Genomic DNA, 19,166 nt, shown 5'->3' with positions numbered 1-19,166 from the left:
CCCTGGTGTCGTTTCAGCAGCTTTCTCGTTCAGCTTTTGAGTACTTGGTTGTAAATTAACGTGGGAATAAAAACTCCCCAGTGCAAAGGAAAACAGTCAAAATATACTGATAGTTTAGTCTGAAGCTGGGGCTGGTCCTAAGGACGAAGAGGTAAAGTGTTCCCTTAAAATCTGGGTCATTCTTCTTTATCTAGCCAGCTGTATGGCTCCACTAACCAGCTACTGTGTGCAAAAAAAATAAAATCCCTCTTCTGCTTGAGCATCAAGAGCTAATTCACCATTATTCAACAGATGATACAGCCAGCTTATCTAGCATCTGTTTCTACTCGTGCCTCCATCCCTCAGTGAAGAACCAGGGTGTTCTCTTCTGTAGGGGGTTCTGCAGTCTGGAAGGACGGTTCTGCACATTTGCCTCTCTTCCTAGATAGGTTGCTTCCTAGATAGGGCCTCCTCACTCACCCATCATCGTGTATGCATCCTTAGGAGAGTATTTCAAGGAATGCCGAATTCCTGATTAACAAATATGGGTCTAATGGGTGCCTGAAAAGTACAGCCTTCTTTGAGAAGGGAATTACAAAGTGAATTGTGAATGGCCCTGAGATGAAGGGTCTGTGGCCCACGTGAACAAGAGAAGAAAGATCTGTGGGCACGGTTATGCTAAGCCTGCTTCTCTAGCCTTAGAGAACAGCAGTGGTGTAGTGGTTAAAAGCAGGCGCATTCTAATCTGGAGAACTGGGTTTGATTTCCAGCTCTTCCACTTGAGCTGTGGAAGCTTATCTGGTGAACCAGATTAGCCTGTGCACTCCCAACACACGCCAGTTGTTGGCAAACACACTCTCCCCTTCTAGTACTATGGCGATTTTTCTGCGTGAAAGCTCTGCGGCCTGATCCTCACAGTCTGGTAAGTCCTGTGTTCCGTGAGCTTCCTTCCTAGTAAACGAGCAGCCTGATTTTATGTAGAATATAAACCAGCGGACTTCAGTGAGCTTAACTCTGCACTGGCTTGGGCTGTTGGAGCCAGATATTAATGCTTAATGTACTAAAAATAAAAGAGACCAAATGACCACTCGGTCATGTCTGGTTTCTTTTGTGGAATTGTAGGTTGCACACTGAATTTCCCAATGGCCGTTGAAATGCTTTAAACCGCTGGCCGATCTACTGGTATTGTTTCTTCTGGCAGGCAGCAGTTTGGCATAGCCCTCGAGGATAATTCTCAGAATTGCACACTGAAAAATGGAATTATGAGGCACCTTTCTCTCTTAACCTCTGCCAGCTATTTACATAAAGGATCGAGGTCTCTTCCAGAACTCATCAAATTATACTGCTTCCTGTTCTTTGGAATGGAAAAAGCTTGATGGTTAAAACCTGTTGCATGTTAGAGGATGTGCTTTTTCACCACCTTTTTATTCAGGGATTGTTTCCCCTTTCCTGAACCAAAAGCTGTGGAATAGGTTGGCTGAGACAGGGAAAATGGCCCAAGTAGCACAAGAGCCACTGGAGGGAGAATGGGGTTTATTTTAATGTCCCACTGTTGCTGCCTCTGTGAAATTAGGGTGTTAGATATTCCTTTAAATAACCTTGTTTTCCACGATCAGTGGTGTAGTGGCTAAGATCAGTGCATTCTGATCTGGAGGGACCGGGTTTGATTCCCAGCTCTGCCGCTTGAGTTGTGGAGGCTTATCTGGGGAATTCAGATTAGCCTGTGCACTCCCACACACGCCAGCTGGGTGACCTTGGGCTAGTCACAGCTTTTCGGAGCTCTCTCAGCCTCACCCACCTCAGGGTGTTTGCTGTGAGGGGGGAAGAGCAAGGAGATTGTAAGCCCCTTTGAGTCTCCTGCAGGAGAGAAAGGGGGGGGGGATATAAATCCAAACTCTTCTTCTTAAAGGTAAAATGTACTTTTTAATAGCTTGTCACTGAGACCAAGGAATAAGTTGGTCTTTAATAAACTGGAATTGGTCGTAACACTGAGCTTCTAGGATACTGAAAAGCGGTCGCAGGCTCCAATTACCAACGGAAGCAGAAAGTTGTCGCTCTAGGCCTCCTATTCGTCCGTATTGCAATTTACCATGGGAAAGTCACTCAATTTTATGCCCGGAAGTGCCGCTAAGGACTGTGATGTGACTAGTCTTGCTATCTCTAGGGTGGATTCCGGCAGTTTTCCCTCTCATTGGGTGTTCTGAGCCTGGAGAGCCAATGAAAAGAGAGGCTTCGGTCTCCTAGAGATACGGACGTTTTAGATTGTGCCTGGCACAAAGCCTTGCGTCATTTCCGCTCGAAGATGGGAACTTAGTTTACTGCCAATACCAAGGCCTCCGCTCTCCTAGGGTGGCTTTAAATTTGTCCCCGGAAATTCAGAGCACTACGTCATCCTGATGCTTCTGGATCTCTTAAAGAGATACCGACGCTCCCATGCCAACGTTCAGAAATGAGGGGACGATGCGCATATCGATGCAGGCCTCCGTCGCCCCGCAAATGGCGTCGGCCCTCTCAAAGCCGGAAGTAAAGACAGTCTCTTTATGGCACGTATATAAGCAGCGGCCTCGCGAAGGGGCTCCCCTTCACGCTTCCGTTTGTTCTAGCCCTCCTTATCTCTGTGGTTAAGGAAACCGCGGTCTTAGGTGCGGTGCGGGGGGAAGTTGGAAAACCCCGGAGGAGGAGGAACGGAAATTGCGGGATGTCGACTTCCGCTTCCGCCTTGCGGAGGGACCGCCCGGCGCCGCTGTTGCCGCCGCTCCTGCCCCGAGCGCCGAGGGGGTCCCGGAGCCTCCCGGGGAGCCATAGAGACGCTGGGGTAGAGGGGCTTTTCGTGGGCCCAGATTTGGCTGTCTCGTCGGGGAGAGCGGCGGGCGGGGTCCCCTCGCCGACGGGGCCGGGCCGAGGGACGGGGGTGGGAACGGCGCTTGCATCGCTTTCGCCACCCCGGCATTGCCCGACCCTTCCGCGCAGCCTTTGCTCCCTGGAGTGGGGTAACCTTTGACCCTTCGCCTCGCCCATGCGGTGACGGCTGACCTCCCTGCGTGACCTTTGAACCCGAACCCCCAGCTGCAGTCCCTAGAGGGTCTCAGCCGCTCTCGAAGCCCCCCATCCCTTCCCCCCTTCTGTAGCCCTCCAGCTGCCCCTCTGCGCCCCCCGTGGAGAGAGCACTTGGAAGGCCAGGCTCTCCTGCCCCAGATCTCCCCCTTTCCCCCCGTCCCTTTTAAAAGACGACCTCTGGCTATGCCCCCTGGCTGGGGGACGTTGAAAGACCCCACTCTGGACCTCGGTGGTGCTGTTGCCACTGATACGCAGCTCCCTGCCTGAAACCTTAACACTACCAGGGCGCCCAAGAGGGACAGGAAGGGGGATCCTTCTCCTAGGTGAGTGGCTGCTCTATCCGTTCATACAGGTGGGAAGCATGGAAGGCGGGATCTGAGCCAAGACAGAATTTTGAAGAGCGGAGAGACCAGCTTGGGATCTCTTTGCTGCTTGTCAGACTTTGCAACTTACTCTTCCGGCTCGATTCCCAAAGATCAGATAAAGGAGCAGGTGTGTCCCCTAGGAGTGGGTGCGGAAGGGAGGAACTCCTTGACTTCCACGCAATAAGGCTGACTTTGGGCATGCCAGGCAAGTTATATCGGTCCCGGCTTGCGCAGGGTGGGGGGGAAAGAAAGGGCTCCAGTCGCTTTGGATTAAAATAGAAGTCCTAACAGCTGTGGGGTCCCTGCACCCTGCAAGTTGATAGCTGGTGTTTGGTTTTGGTGGAGGCTACGGAAGAATGTTAAAGCGTGTAGACGGTGCTTTGACAATTCGGTGAAATGGTTTGGCAGGAGGCTGAGAGCAAGTAAAAGGAAGTGATCTTTCGCAGGGTAAATTGGCTGCCATGATGTGGCAACCACAGCTACCTTGGATGGATTTGTGGAGGAAAAGTCTACCAGGCTATTAGCTGAGAGAGCTATTAACAAAGGAACTTCAGAGGTAGTTGTACTATCTGATTAAATAAATGCTGTTGATAGGAAATCGGGGGGTGATGATAGTATTTCCATGCCAGTCTTCGAGTGCCAGGGGTCTGCAACCTGTGGCTCTCCAGATGTTCAGGGACTACAATTCCCATCAGCCCCTGCCACCATGACCAATTGGCCATGCTGGCAGGGGCTGATGGGAATTGTAGTCCATGTACATCTGGAGAGCCGCAGGTTGCAGACCCCTGGAGTAGTCCATGGCTGACCACTCTCAGAGATGGCGCACAAGGCGATTTAAGTGAAAGATGCCACTGAATTAACTCCTTTTAGATCTTTGCACCCCTGTTCTTCAATTGCTTCTTCTTAGTCCAGATAAGCGTATGCCTCTGCATACCATTTGACCCACTTTCTTGTCACATCCTGAAAATGGGGGCTGAGGGTGGAATGTTGCAACTTGACGTTGCGCTTTTGAGTTTTCAGATAGCGGAGAATGGGGAGCAGTAAAGTTTTTTGATTATTTGCATTCTGAAACAGAATGCCAGGGGCTCTGTCTGACTGGGAAATCCCGCTGTGTGCCTTACATACACATTATTTTATATAGACCCTGGGGCTACTGTAATTTATTGTTCTGAGAGGAAAAGACTATAATCAAGGAAGGTGAGATTTCTGGGATTAGAATTACTGGGAAGAGGAGCGTGAGCAAACAGGCTTTGGGTGGGAAGTATTTGCACACGCCGGTGGTAGGAATGCATGATTTAAGGACCTGTGCAGATGGCTGAGTGCAGAAAGTATTGTCCCAGGCACTCTGGAATCGGTTTGAATTTCTTCCGTTCAGTAAATGTAGAGAGAATGGCTCACTTTTCTTCTAGTGTTTCTGCAGCTGAAGCCATGACAAATGTACTTTGGCTCTAGCAGCCAGTCCAAAAATTTAGATGCCAGCCGATTTGTTTCAGTCTTCAGAGTTTTGTAATTTTGTGACCATGGTTTTCAAGTACTTGGTGCCGTGATGAAATTTCTAGGCAACATGGTGAGCTGGCACCTAAGACTTGTCAAGCCTTATTATAGGGTGGAAGAGCTAGGGATTTCTGCTGAGATGAGTTTTTTTCCCAGATTTTGTGTTACGCAATCTGCTTGAGGCATTTAGCTTAGTGAACTCACCATACCCCCATGCTGTTGCCTAACCTTCCTTGACGTTAGCGTGGCTTGTATGTGATCTTTGTGGCTGTTTTCGTAGAAGGTGGGGAAATGATTTGGTCATGTGGAAGGAGGAGAAGAGTTTGGATTTATACCCCACCTTTCTCTCCTGTCAGGAGACTCAAGGTGGCTGACAAGCTCCTTTCCCTTCCTCTCCCCACAACAGACACCTTGTGAGGTAGGTGGGGCTGAGGGAGTTCCCAAGGACTGTGACTAGCCCAAGGTGACCCAGCAGGAGTGTAGGAGTGCACAAGCTACAATCTAATCTGGTTCTCCATCTGGTTCTCTGCCACTCGGGTGAAGGAGTGGGGAATCAAACCCGGTTCTCCAGATTAGAATCCACCTGCTCTTAACCACTACACCCCCACTGGCTCTTAAGATGTGTCTCTTTTTCCTAGGAAAGAAAGCGCCACAATTGAAACATTATGTTGCAGTTTGCTTCCTCTGGTGCCTTTCAAGCATCTGTTTTGGGCACACATGAAGTAGCAGGGCTGTTTATCGTTGTGGTATTCTTTTCTCATTAGCATTGCTGGGAAACAGTTCCTTTGATATCTGCCTTCCCTTTTCACAAGAACATAATCTGTGGTGCTCTTTGGCCCTCTTCTGAAGTCAAAGATATCCCATGGCTTCCTGGGATGCAATCCCATCATGCTTTGCTACCAACTGTGTGGAGCGGAGATGCTGAGCTAGAGTGGGTCCCTAAAACTAAACGGCAGCTGTCCCTAGAACTGAATGGAGGATGAAAGCCTAAGGGTGGAGCAACTTCTGGTTGGACCTGTGAGGCTGGGTTTCTCATGATTATTTGTGGTAATATAATTCTAGCTTGCTCTCCATTTAAGGAACACTCAGCAATGGTTTAAGGCCCTCCAGATGTTATGGACTACAGTTCCCATAATCCCCTGCCAGCATGGCCAATTGCTCGTGATGGCAGGGGATGATGGGAACTGTAGTCCATAACCTCTGGAGGGTCGCAGGTTTGACACCTGTGGTTTAAGCGCTCAACATGGGGAGAGTGGGAACTTATTTGGGGAGAAAGCAAGTTGCTTAAAGTTTCTCAGTGAGTTCAGGAGCAGAGCTAGAGTTTAGTTTGGGGCTTTTGCATGCAAACCCGGCAGTCTCCCTGCTCAATTCTGCTCCTGAAATCAATAAGGAGAGTTGACAGTAAGGCATAACACTGGAAATGTAGACGTGTCACTTCTTAGACCCAGCCTAATTTATTTCCACCTCCCTTTGTTTCAATATCTAGATTGTATTCTCCTCTGGCATGGATTCATCTTTCTTCTCCTTGCTACAGCAGCATATTTTTTTTTAAAGTACAACTAGCGGCAGTGGCGTGGTAGGTTAAGAGCAGGTGTACTCTAATCTGGAGGAACCGGGTTTGATTCCCCGCTCTGCCACCTGAGCTGTGGAGGCTTATCTGGGGCATTCAGATTAGCCTGTGCACTCCAACGCACGCCAGCTGGGTGACCTTGGGCAAGTCACAGTTCTGAGCTCTCTCAGCCTCACCTACCTCACAGGGTTTTCGTTGTGAGGGGGAAAGGGAAAGGAGTTTGTATGCCCCTTTGAATCTCCTATAGAAGAAGAAGAAGAAGAGTTTGGATTTATATCCCCCCTTTCTCTCCTATAGGAGACTCAAAGGGGCTTACAATCTCCTTGCCCTTCCCCCCTCACAACAAACACCCTGTGAGGTGGGTGGGGCTGAGAGAGCTCCGAAAAGCTGTGACTGGCCCAAGGTCACCCAGCTGGCGTGTGTGGGAGTGTACAGGCCAACCTGAATTCCCCAGATAAGCCTCCACAACTCAAGCGGCAGAGCAGAGAATCAAACCCGGTTTCTCCAGATCAGAGTGCACCTGCTCTTAGCCACTACGCCACTGCTGCTCTATAGGAGAGAAAGGGGGATATAAATCCAACTGTTTCTCTTTTGAGGCATCACCCATGTACTCTCCCATTTCCCTTTTCAAGTTTGAGGGCTAGAAACTTTAAAATCAGAGCTGAGATCACACGAATGTCGGGTGCTGTGCTTCATGCCAATGTCCTTTGCTTATGCGGCGGGATACACAAAACCATAATCACGGGCAGCAGAGTTCAGTTTTGCTGCAAGGAGAAGCAAACTCTCTCTCTCGTGAGTGACGTGGCACTAAGGGAAAGGAAGTGATGCTGAAGGGGAGAGGGCGGCAGGGCGCAGGTGGTTGCGTGGCGCATCAGAGTTTACGTTGCAAATGCCCTGCCTGCTTCCCTGTGTGCGGCCACATCCCTGAGGCCTAAGAATTTGCTGTTAGAGACGAATGAATAATAGAATTGGGGGGGCCAACTAGTCCCACACTCTGCTCAACGCAGGATCGGCCAAAAGAGCGAGTCGATCATTGCAGGCGTAGTCCAGCGCATTTAAAAACGCTGCGGGTGGAATCCTTAAACCGGGACCGTATCTGCACCGATGGCCAGGTTCTTCCATGAAAATCAAAAGATGGATTCCTCCAGCCCAGTTGCGCCTGCGTTTGGAAGAACCTTTCCAGCGGTCTTGTCTAGAGCCCGCTGCCGCAAATGCCATGCCTCGAACCTTGGGTTTCCTGCGTGCAGGTATTGCAGCAGCGGCAGCGTAGTGGCTAAGAGCAGGTGCCCTCTGATCTGGAGGAACCGGGTTCGATTCCCAGCTCTGCCACTTGAGTTATGGAGGCTTATCTGGGGAATTCAGATTAGCCTGTTCACTCCCACAAATGCCAGCTGGGTGACCTTGGGCCAGTCACAGCTTCTCGGAGCTCTCTCAGCCCCACCCACCTCACAGGGTGTTTGTTGTGAGGGGGGAAGGGCAAGGAGATCGTCAGCCCCTTTGAGTCTCTTGCAGGAGAGAAAGGGGGGGATACAAATCCAAACTCTTCTTCTTCTTCCCCTGTGGAGCTGCGTCCCCTTCCCCAGCTTGCGTGTGAGCAAATTCAAGGAGCGTGACCCCTTGGCAGGGCGGCGGGTGGGTAGGGGTAAGGCCCGCAAGAGACTCTACTAAAGCAGGGAGAGCTGTTGCAGTCGGTTGGCCTGCTAATTTACAAGCGTGGAGCCTAATTGGATTGGAATCCCCACTGTCTACTGTAAAGGGGGGGGATTTTTTTTGGGTAATCCTGGCATTATTCCACTTCTCTCTCGACTGAGCAATGGACTTATTCTTCTCTCAAATCCAGACAGGTTTTTTGTTAAAAAAAAAAATCCTGGAACATTTAATCAAGAGAACTTGTCTGCCGTCGTTCCGTGTCCTCGGACGGTTGCGTGGCAGAAGACACTACTAATTGTTCGGCCAAATTTAAGACTTTGTGTGCGCGCCTGGGAGAGGGGGGCTCTATTTCAAAGCCTTTGCGAGGGGATTCCCCCCCCCCCCCCCCCCCCCCCCGGCTAATCATTTTTGCCCTCTCACCAGCTCCCGCTTTAGGCTTCAGAACGTGCAAGAGTGGAGAAGGGCACGGAGGAGATTAGATAAAAACAGCTCGGGGTGAAAGAGTGTCCTGCCGCAGGGGGCCTTTTTTGACCTGTTTCTCCTTTTGAGCGCAACCTGCATCGTCCTTGAGAACTGGTCGGTGAGAACTGTGAAGCAAAGAGACCTGGGAACTCTTTGAAGGACCAGTTCGGCTGCCTTAGAAAGAGGGGGTGGCGTGGTGTAGAGTTGCAACAAAGGGAACAAGCTGCGGTCCCGGAGGTTTCTTGAGGCGTTGCAATTCACTCAGTCCCTTTCTGCACGTGCACTTTCAGTTTCTGCTGTTCCGCACAGTGAAATCCAGCTTCAAAGCGGATTGAAAGTGGATTGAAACTGCATCATTCTGCATGTGCGGAAGGGGCCTCGGTAGCCTCAGCAGAGGAGCAGCAAGTGGCTTAGTGGTTAAGAGCAGGTGCACTCTAATCTGGAGAACTGGGTTGGATTTCCCTGCTCTGCCGCTTGAGCTGTGGAGGCTTGTCTGGGGAACCAGATTTGCTCGTGCACTCCAGCACAGGCCAGCTGGGTGACCTTGGGCTGGTCACAGTTCTTCGGAGCTCTCTCAGCCCCACCCATCTCACAGGGTGTTTGTTATTGGGAGGGAAGAAGGGAAAGGAGATTGTAAGCCCCTTACAGGAGAGAAAGGAGGGTGGTATAAATCCAAACTTCTTCTTCTTCCTCTTCTTCTTCTCCTCCTCCTCCTCCTCCTCATGCTGGCCATTCCCAGTTCAGTCTCGGCTTCTAAAAGGGAATAAGATAAAACGCTTGGTGTGTATGTCCACCACAGACTTTGACAACTGTGCAGAACGTCCATGTTTAGAGTGTAGCTCCAAACCCTAGTTGGCTGGAAGCACCAATACAGGAAGCTTTGGACATCCAGTCTTTGTCTGTATTTTGCTTTGAGGCCCTCCGCGGAGGGAGGGGGTCTCTGGATGGCCACCATGCGAATGAGGATGCTGGTCTTGGTCTGACCCGGCAGCCCTTTCCTCGTATCGCAGTCACAGGCAGCTGCAGTGATCAAGCTTCACCTGTTGGATATCTCAATTCCCTCATAATTTACCGCACCGAGTCAAAACAAAACTTGCGATTGGCTAGCACAGGGGGTTCCATTTGCTGCAGCGATTTGTCGAGAAGGAGGCCTTCCCGGGAAATACATCCCGTTCAAATCAGCGGTGCTTAATTCGCTATGAGTCTTTTTAGGGCAAAAGTGCCCACAGCTCCCTCTGTGTGGCTACACCTTCTGCTGTGATTTCCAGCCTCTGTTGCTGGAAGTTCCAGCATCAGAAGTGGCGTTGAGAAATCCGGACAGAGGCGGAAGGAAGGAGGTTTCCAGAAACCGGCTGCCGTGACTCACGCCTTAGAAATGTCAGCTTCCTTCCCGTTTTGCCTTTGAGGTCGCCGAGGGGGTCAGGCAGGGCTTCAGGATGCAGGGTTTGAAACCCGACTGCGTGCCCCTGCAGCCCTCATCTCCCAGATGCTTCTTGCGTGCTCAGAAAACTGAGGGTTTGACTCCCTCCTCTCCCTGCTCTGGCCCAGCCCCTCAGGCCTTCTTGAACCCTCTGCCAGGCCTCAGGCTTTCAACCGGCCACGGTTATTTAAGGATGAAGGAGGTTGCGTGTGTTCTCAGAGGCGCTCTGCTCTCCGTTCGATTTGCTGCCATGGAGGGACGGTTCAGTCAGCTTCAACTTTAATAAGCCTTTGTTGGCATAAATTTCAACAGCGTTGCAGTACGATGACAGTCACGTCTGAACAGACGAGCAAAGTTAAGCCTCCGTAGTTTCAAGCAGGACATTTGCAACCGTCTCACAAAATATCAAATCAGTACCATTCAACAAGTAAGGTACCCTGTAATATATTGTCGGAGGCTTTCGTGGCCGGATTCGACTGGTTGTGATGGGCTTTCCGGGCTGCGTGGCCGTGGTCTGGTGGATCTTGTTGCTAACGATTCGCCTGCATCTGTGGCTGGCATCTTCAGAGGCGTATCACAGAGGGAAGTCTGTTACACCCTGTGTCCAGAGAGAAGATGCCAGCCACAGATGCAGGCGAAACGTTAGGAACAAGATCCAACAGACCATGGCCACACAGCCCGGAAAACCCAACCAATAAAAAGAACGGTCCCAATTACATTGCAGCTCAGATATAACTGATTTTGATGTTATCACATTTTAAACTCTCTGACAGTGAATCACTCTCAACCAGGTTTGTGGAAAGGGGCTGATTTCTTAAACTGCTTGATTATGTGTATCAATCAATTCAATTCAGTGTTTATTAGCCATAGGCCATACACCCATAAACAGATATTTCAACCAAAGCCCTACTCCCCACAGTTTACAAAAATATAAAACACATTGTGAGGTTTTTTCAAGCTTTAGAGTGTAGAATCATTACAGTTCTAATACCGTGTTTCCCCGAAAATAAGTCAGTGTCTTATATTAATTTTTGCTCCCAAAGATGCGCTATGTCTTATTTTCAGGGGATGTCTTATTTTTCTGTGTTCTGTTCGTCGGGCATGCTTCCAAACAAAAACTTTGCTACGTCTTACTTTCAGGGGATGCCTTATATTTCACACTTCAGCAAAACCTCTACTGTGTCTTATTTTCAGGGGATGTCTTATATTCGGGGAAACAGGGTAGTGTTAAGTTACCAAAGCAAGTATCATATATTTACTCATAGCAGGATCTGATTGCAATTATAGAGGTTTTCTAACCACCTTTATTACAACTTAGCTTGTATGTTTTGAACATCAGTTAAACGTTCTCTGATTTTCGCTGCTAAAAACATGAATATCGCTACTTTTAATGTAACCTCAGCATACACGTCCGCCATCAGAAACCAAACTTTCTCTTCCTCACTACCTGTCAGGCCTGACAGGATATCATTGATATATTTGTTGCGGGTGGCAGAGCAATGAAGTGTGTAGTGTATTGTGTCGTCACTCTGATTTAAACTACATCTGCGTACACGTAGCTCTTTTGGTGTTTTAGCATATCTCCCCAATAATTGTTCTGACTGATTATGATTTCCCACTTTCTTGTCTTCCAGGTGAATTTCAGAATGCCTTCTGTGCCCAGATTACCGCCAGGGGGGCGTGCAGCACGCCAGGGGGGCATGTGAACAGCTCCCGTAGCTTCCCCCCTTTGGAAACACCGGGATCCATTCCATCTGGATACAGGGGACAACTCCCTTTGAAGGGGCTCTTGTTTTGTGTCCGGGAGCCCTCGCCCGGTTCGGCCCATCTCGCCTCAGAGCCGTTGTGGGGGGAGTGGAGCGCTCCCCACCGTCCGCTCGACCCGCCGCCACCATGTCGACTTCCTCTTTGCGCCGCCAGATGAAAAACATTGTTCACAACTATTCGGAGGCCGAAATCAAGGTGCGGGAGGCCACCTCGAACGACCCGTGGGGCCCGTCCAGCTCCCTCATGTCCGAAATCGCCGATCTCACTTACAACGTGGTGGCCTTCTCCGAAATCATGAGCATGATCTGGAAGCGCCTCAACGACCACGGCAAGAACTGGCGTCACGTTTACAAGGTAACGGGTGCCCGGCCGCAACTGTCCTCGCCGCTCTGCCTCTGACCCGCTAGATCAGGGGTCTGCAACCTGTGGCTCTCCAGATGTTCACGGACTACAATGGCCAATTGTCCATGCTTGCAGGGGCTGATGGGAATTGGAGTCCATGAACGTCTGGAGAGCCACAGGTTGCAGACCCTCAAGATCTGGCAGCTTTTTACCATTACAAGAGTGAAGCTGCACGGGGGTCAACAAAGAGGCCGCTGTGTGGCTGGAAATAGACAGTTTTATCATTAATGTTAATTGCCATGTTCATAGAACCATGGAGTTGGGAGAGACCCCCAAGGGCCATCAAGTCCACCCCCTGTAATGCAGGAACACATAATCAAAGCACTCCTGTCAGATGGCCATCCAGACTCTCTTTAAAAACCTCCAAAGAAGGAGACTTCCCTTACTCTCGCCACCTACCTCACAAGGTGTCTGTTGTGGGGAGAAGAAGGGAAAGGATCTTGCAAGCCGCCTTGAGTCTCCTTACAGGAGGGAAAGGTGGGGTATAAATCCAAACTCGTCCTCTTCTTCTTCCTCTTTTTCTTCTTCCTCCTCTTCTTTTTCTTCTTCTTCTTCTTCCTCCTCTTCTTCCTCTTCCTCTTCCTCTTCTTCCTTCTCTTCTTCCTCTTCTTCCTCGTCTTTCTCTTCTTCCTCTTCTCTTCCTCCTCCTCCTCTTCTTCTTCTTCCTCCTCCTCCTCTTCTTCACCATGCATCAATTTAACTGTACTTCTATTACGTATGAGTAAAACGCAGTCCTTAAACAAGACAAGAAGACTTTAGATGCAGCCCATGTGCCTTGTAGCAGGCATCTTAGAAGAGGCGTTCCTTCCCATGTGAGGACAGAGGGAATGCTACCCAAGGAGCAAGTCGTGAGGTTATGGTTCGTGATTGGATTACCTGATGAGCACTAGGCTGGGTCCTGCTGCCCCCTGTGAGCCAAAGATTCCAAATCCTGAGACCTTCTGGATTTCTGTAACACGCTTGGCCTTTCTCCCCCTAAGCACCTGCAAACTCTTGGCCTTTCCCTTCTGGATGGGAGACAATCTCCTTCTTACTTTCTTTCTCCTCCAGGCCATGACTCTGATGGAGTACCTGATCAAGACCGGCTCGGAGCGGGTGGCCCAGCAGTGCAAGGAGAACATCTATGCCATCCAGACGCTAAAGGACTTCCAGTACGTTGACCGCGATGGCAAAGACCAGGGGGTCAACGTGCGGGAGAAAGCCAAGCAGCTGGTGGCCCTCCTGAAAGACGACGAGCGCCTCAAAGAGGAGCGGGCCCACGCTCTGAAGACCAAGGAGAAGCTGGCCCAGACGGCCACTGGTGAGTGCTGGCTGAGTTGACCCAGCTCACGTGGTCTTGGTCTGTTGCTGGGAGAGCCAGCATGGCGTAGTGGCTAAGAGCAGGTGGATTCTAATCTGGAGAACCGGGTTTGATTCCCCACTTCTCTACCTGAGTGGCGGAGGCTCACCTGATGAGCCAGATGTGTTTCTGCACTCCTGCATTCCTGCTGGGCGACCTTGGGCTAGTCACAGTTCTCTCAGGACTCTCTCAGCCCCACCTACCTCACAAGGTGTATGTTATGGGGAGAGGAGCCCTACCTGCCTCACAAGGTGTCTGTTGTGGGGAGAGGAAGGGACAATTAGTTTGTAAGCCCCTTTGAGTCTCCTTATAGGAGAGAAAGGTGGGATATAAATCCAAACTCCTCCTCTTCTCTCCATCTGTACGAAGTTGTGCTTCTGTAATTCTCCCTTGTCAGCTAGGGATGCCAGCCTTCAGGTGGGATCTGGGGATCCCCTGGAATTACATCTCCTCTCCAAACTACAGAAATCAGTTCCCCTGGACAAAATGGATTCTTTGGGGTGTGGGCTTTATGGCATCGTTCCCTACTGAGGGCCCCTGTCACCCCCAGGCTCCATCCCCAAATCTCCAGGAATTGCCAAACCTGGATCTGGCTACCCTACCTGCCACTCATCCACACACACACACACACCCCCAACCTCCCACGGGTCAACCTTCCCTCCCCACTGTCAATTTGTGTCCTCCACCGGGATGGCATCCTTAGCCGTGATCAGCAGAGATAATGAAGAATCAACGCAGTATGGGGCATCCCTGCTTTGCGAAGCAGAATTCATGGGGAATTACAATTCAGTCGGTCTGGGTGTGTGCATGGGGGGATTTTTAGCAGGGTGTTAAAAATTGAGATCCGTTATTTATGTCCCAAGTGCCCCCAGTGGAAGAAGAAGAGTTTGGATTTATACCCCACCGTTCTCTCCTGGAAGGAGACTCAAGCTCCTTTCCCCTCCTGTCCCCCCTTGTGAGGTAGGTGGGGCTGAGAGAGTCCCGAGAGAACTGTGACTAGCCCAAGGTCACCCAGCAGGAATGTAGGAGTGCAGAAACACATCTGGTTCACCAAATAAGCCTCAGCCACTCAGGTGGGGGAGTGGGGAATCCAACCCGGTTCTCCAGATTAGAATCCACCTGCTCTTAACCACCACCTCCAGCACCCCCGCTGGCTCCTTTCCTGTCCTGAATTTGCCACATGAAGGAATTCGGTGCCTGAGCCTCATGAGCTTTCCCCTGCAATCCAGCCTCCTCAAAACCTTGAGCGCAAGTGCTCCTCCCTGGTTAAACTGTAGCTGGCTGGAGGAGATGCGCCGCTTGCGCTTGGCAGGTCGCCACGCTCCGAGGCCAAGTTGCAGGCCTTCCAGACCTGCCAGGGCCCCTTTACTATGCTGATAACCTCGAGATCGAATTCCACCCTCTGTTGTTTGCAAAGCACCTGGTGAGATAAGAGGTCTCTTTCGCTTTCTGTCGAAGCTGCTCTGCACAAAAAAATAGGAGGAGCTGGTTAAACATTACAGAGATGTAGTTAAAAAAAATATCAGGAACTCTGAAGCCTCCCCTCGTTTATAACTACCGAAAGGGCTGTAGATTGTCCCTTTTTAAACAATCCTGGTTCCTTGTAGGCCCCTCAGGTGGAGGAGTGGGGAATCAAACCCGGTTCTCCAGATTAGAATCCACCTGCTCTTAACCACTACACCATGCTGGCTCTCTCACCTAGAAAGGCAGGTGGGGCTGAGAGAGTTCTGAAGAACTGTGACTAGCCAAAGGTCACTCAGTAGGAATGGGGAAACATCTGGTTCACCAGACAAGCCTCTGCCACTCAGGTGGAGGAGTGGGGAATCAAACCCGGTTCTCCAGATTAGAGTCCACCTGCTCTTAACCACTGCACCACGCTGGCTCTCTAAACTACTAGAGAAAGAGCAAGGGGAGCGTGCCTCTCAGGTCTTGCGGTGCACCCTGGCTTTCTCTGTCCTTAAATAATCACTGCCACACTTCTGGGCTGGGAGTTGGAAGAGCCAGGCAGGTTCCCGGAAGGGCCATATTGGGCAAGAAGACGCTGGGTTAGCACCCGATCGAAAGAGCCGCTGCAAAGTCCGTACCCCTTCACTCAGTTGTCCACCTTCTCGAGAGCCGTCACGTTCCCTCTCCGATCTCCTTACCTCCCGCCAAAAAAAGAGAGAGAGTAAATAAATACATGGCATTGCCCTTTTTAAACAGAGGCTGGACGGCCATCTGTCAGGAGTGCTTTGATTGTGTGTTCCTGCATTGCAGGGGGGTTGGACTGGATGGCCCTTGGGGTCTCTTCCAACTCTATGATTCTGTGATCTGCAGCCCGTTTCAATCACTGCGTCGTAGCCAGCCAGCCGTTTTGACGGGCCCTAAGCACTCCGTCGTTGCTAAGCAGTTGCTAGGCAACTGAAAGATCTTCTGGCTTTCAGGTTTGCTTGGAGATAGCTGCGCAGCGTATCCATGCAGCGACCTTCAGCCTGTTAACTCAGTCCCCGTCTTGCCTGCGCCCAGCAAATTGTTCCACGTGGCCCCGTGGAAGCTTCTGGAAAACGAGACCCCAGAAACTGTGTTTCAGGGGCACCTCAGAGGCGTTTGAGACAGACCTCTCATCCGTATATGAAACGGACTTCAGTTCTGAACACAATAAATGAGGAACCATGCAGCTCTTGTTTCATTACGACCCTGGTGGAGGGGGAGGCACCAGCACGGTTCCGTCATTGCTCTCTGTTTTCTTGGAACAGCATCTGTATCCAGAAGAGAACACAAATGTTTCAGTTGTGCAAAAACTGTCACCAGCATAGTTGAAGGGAAGTCATGTCGAAGAGGGAGCAAGCTTGTTTTCTGCTGCTCCAGAGACTAGGACCAGGAGTCATGGGTTCAAGGTGAAGGAAAAGAGATTCCACCTAAACACCAGGAAGAACTTCCTGACTGTCAGTGCTGTTCGACAGTGGAATTCACTGCCTCGGAGAGTGGTGGAGTCTCCTTCTTTGGAGGTTTTTAAAGACAGGCTGGATGGCCATCTGTCAGGAGTGCTTTGATTGTGCGTTCCTGCATTGCAGGGGGTGGGACTTGATGGTCCTTGGGGGTCTCTTCCAAGTCAATGATAACCTCCTACGCAGCAGTGGCATAGGAGGTTAAGAGCTCGTGTATCTAATCTGGAGGAACCGGGTTTGATTCCCCGCTCTGCCGCCTGAGCTGTGGAGGCTCATCTGGGGAATTCAGATTAGCCTGTACACTCCCACACACGCCAGCTGGGTGACCTTGGGCTAGTCACAGCTCTACACAGCTCTCTCAGCCCCACCCACCTCACAGGGTGTTTGTTGTGAGGGGGGAAGGGCAAGGAGATTGTAAGCCTCTTTGAGTCTCCTACAGGAGAGAAAGGGGGGATATAAATCCAAACTCCTCCTACTACTCCTCCTCCTCCTCCTCCTCCTCCTCCTCCTCTTCTTCTTCTTCTTCTTCTTCTTCTTCTTCTTCTTCTTCTTCTTCTTCTTCTTCTTCTTCTTCTTCTTCTTGTCAGTCCGAACAACCGTTCATTCTGTAAACATCTAACCTAAGAAACTCGGATTCTCTTATTCAGCTTGAAAATTTGGTACAAATAATTACTGATTTGCCGTGGGCCGGGCTATGGAGCAAGGGGTTCCTGGAGGATTTTCCCCTTAGCCGGCAGAACTATTTGAGAATCTCAGTGCCTGGGGGTGGGCATGGAGGTTGCTCCGCCCTTCTCTTTTGGGGTTCAGATGGCCACACCCTTTTAACTTGTCCCTTGGTTAAAAAACACAAAAAAAGGAAAAAATAGCGAGGGGACCCTGGAAATGTCAGGGAAGACATTCCTACCATTCCTTCCCCTCCCGTCTCCCGTCTTTTCAATGGCTGGCTTACAACCACCGCCACCCCATTATGCTGTTTCTGCTCCCTCAGGCGTCCCTGTGCTAATGAGGGGTGACAGTTGGTGCCAGGCAGTCTAGGGTGGGGGCAGAGGGGGGCGGCTTGTATTCAGGTCATGGCATCGGCGGCCGGGCTGTCCGCTTTCCCTTTGTTCGCCCTCTGTCTCTGCCAAGGTTTGGAGAGCTGCGTGCCGGAATCCCTGCTGCGAGTGTTCTTCATTTCCGGGCGTACTGAAACAGGGTCCTCTCGTGTTCCTTTATGGGGTGTGCTAACAGTGGGCGTCTACCTAATTTTTGTGTTATTTAGGGCACTCCTGGTGCCGCCTCCCAGCTGCACAGCTGTCCGAGACGGCGGGTGTTTAAAATCGAAGTCACGGTTAAAATCCTCGGTCAAACTGGCATCTTGTTCCGGGTGCCAAAATGCTTTTGCACCATCTTTTTGTAACAACCTTTACGGACAAAAGGAAGTGCTTTGCATGACAAGGGGCTGAAACATGGACGGCCACAGGCATAGGTGGCCTCAAAGGAAGAGGAAGAGTTGGATTTATATCCCCCCCTTCCAACTCAAAGGGGCTTACAATCTCCTTTCCCTTCCCCCTCTCACAACAAACACCATGTGAGGTAGGTGTGGCTGAGAGAGCTCTGAAGAACTGTGACTAGCCCAGCTGGCATGTGTTGGAGTGCACAAGCAAATCTGGTTCCCAGATAAGCCTCCACAGCTCAAGTGGCAGAGCGCCGAATCAAACCCGGTTCTCCAGTTTAGAGTGCGCCTGCTCTTAACCTCTACACCACGCTGGCTCTCTAGAGGGGAATTAGACGGGTTGGTGGAGGACAGGGCTATCAGTGGCCACTAGCCACGGTGACGAAACCCCCATGTTCCGAGGCAGTAGACCTCTGCATGCCAGTGCCAGGAGGCAACGTCAGGAGAAGGCCTCGGCCTCTATGCCCTGCTGTTGGTCCTCCAAAGGAGCTGATTGGTCGCTGTGTGAGAGAGAATTCTGTACTGAGAGCCAGTGTGATGTAGGGGTTAAGAGCAATGGACTCTAACCTGTAGAACTTGATTGGTTTCTGCCGTTGCTCTATATGAAGACCTTGGACTAATCACAATTCTCTTAGCCCCGCCTACCTCACCAGGTGTCTGTTGTGGGGAGAGGAAGGGAAGTGGTTTGTAAGCTTCATTGAGACTCCTTACGTTTGAGAAAAGCAGATTATAAATTCAAACTCTTCTTCTAAACCAGTGGTTTTCAACCTTCCTAGTGCCGCGACCCTTTAACACAGTTCCTCATGTTGTGGTGACCCCCAACCCTGACATTTATCCATTTTACAGATGGAGAACACTGATGCAGAGAGTCTTAGGCGACCCCTGTGAAAGGGTCGTTCGACCCCCAAAGGGGTCGTGACCCACAGGTTGAGAACCGCTTCTCTAAACAGACCACAGATCAGATCCAACTGGGCTCATCTCGTGTTCTGTGGGACAAAAGTCTAAAGCAGAGGTGTCCCACTCTGGCCCCCCAGATGTTCATGGACTACGATGCCCATCAGCCCCTGCCAATTGGCCATGCTGGCAGGGGCTGATGGGAATTGTAGTCCATGAACATTTGGAGGGCAAAGTTGGATATCCTTGGTCTAAAGCATAGGTGTCAAACTCGTGGCCCTCCAGAAGTTATGGACTACAGTTCCCATCATCCCTTCCAGCATCATGCTGGCAGGGGCTGATGGGAACTGTAGTCCATAACTTCTGGAGGGCCGCGAGTTTGACACCTGTGGTCTAAAGTCTCTG

General features: G+C 50.7%; 1 protein-coding gene across 5 annotated transcripts in view; it reads left to right on the top strand.

Annotated features, from left to right (window-relative positions):
• Positions 1 to 2,616: 2,616 nt before the first annotated feature.
• The window catches only part of EPN1 (epsin 1), a 30,437-nt gene continuing 13,887 nt past the window's right edge, over positions 2,617 to 19,166 (top strand). For 3 of the 5 annotated variants that reach the window (XM_048517169.1, XM_048517170.1, XM_048517167.1), the window contains exons 1-3: positions 2,617 to 3,359; positions 11,632 to 12,118; positions 13,217 to 13,466. In XM_048517169.1, coding sequence (XP_048373126.1) covers positions 11,891 to 12,118; positions 13,217 to 13,466 — 478 coding nt within the window. In that variant the 5' untranslated portion in view covers positions 2,617 to 3,359; positions 11,632 to 11,890. The remainder of the gene's footprint in view (positions 3,360 to 11,631; positions 12,119 to 13,216; positions 13,467 to 19,166) is intronic. The other 2 variants (XM_048517171.1, XM_048517168.1) reach the window with 1 other exon arrangement.

The sequence above is a fragment of the Sphaerodactylus townsendi genome, linkage group LG15 (assembly GCF_021028975.2).
Source record: "Sphaerodactylus townsendi isolate TG3544 linkage group LG15, MPM_Stown_v2.3, whole genome shotgun sequence".
Classification (NCBI taxonomy): Eukaryota; Metazoa; Chordata; class Lepidosauria; order Squamata; family Sphaerodactylidae; genus Sphaerodactylus; species Sphaerodactylus townsendi.
The sequence above is the reverse complement of the archived record's forward strand: the minus strand, read 5'-3'. Positions and strand labels throughout refer to the sequence as shown.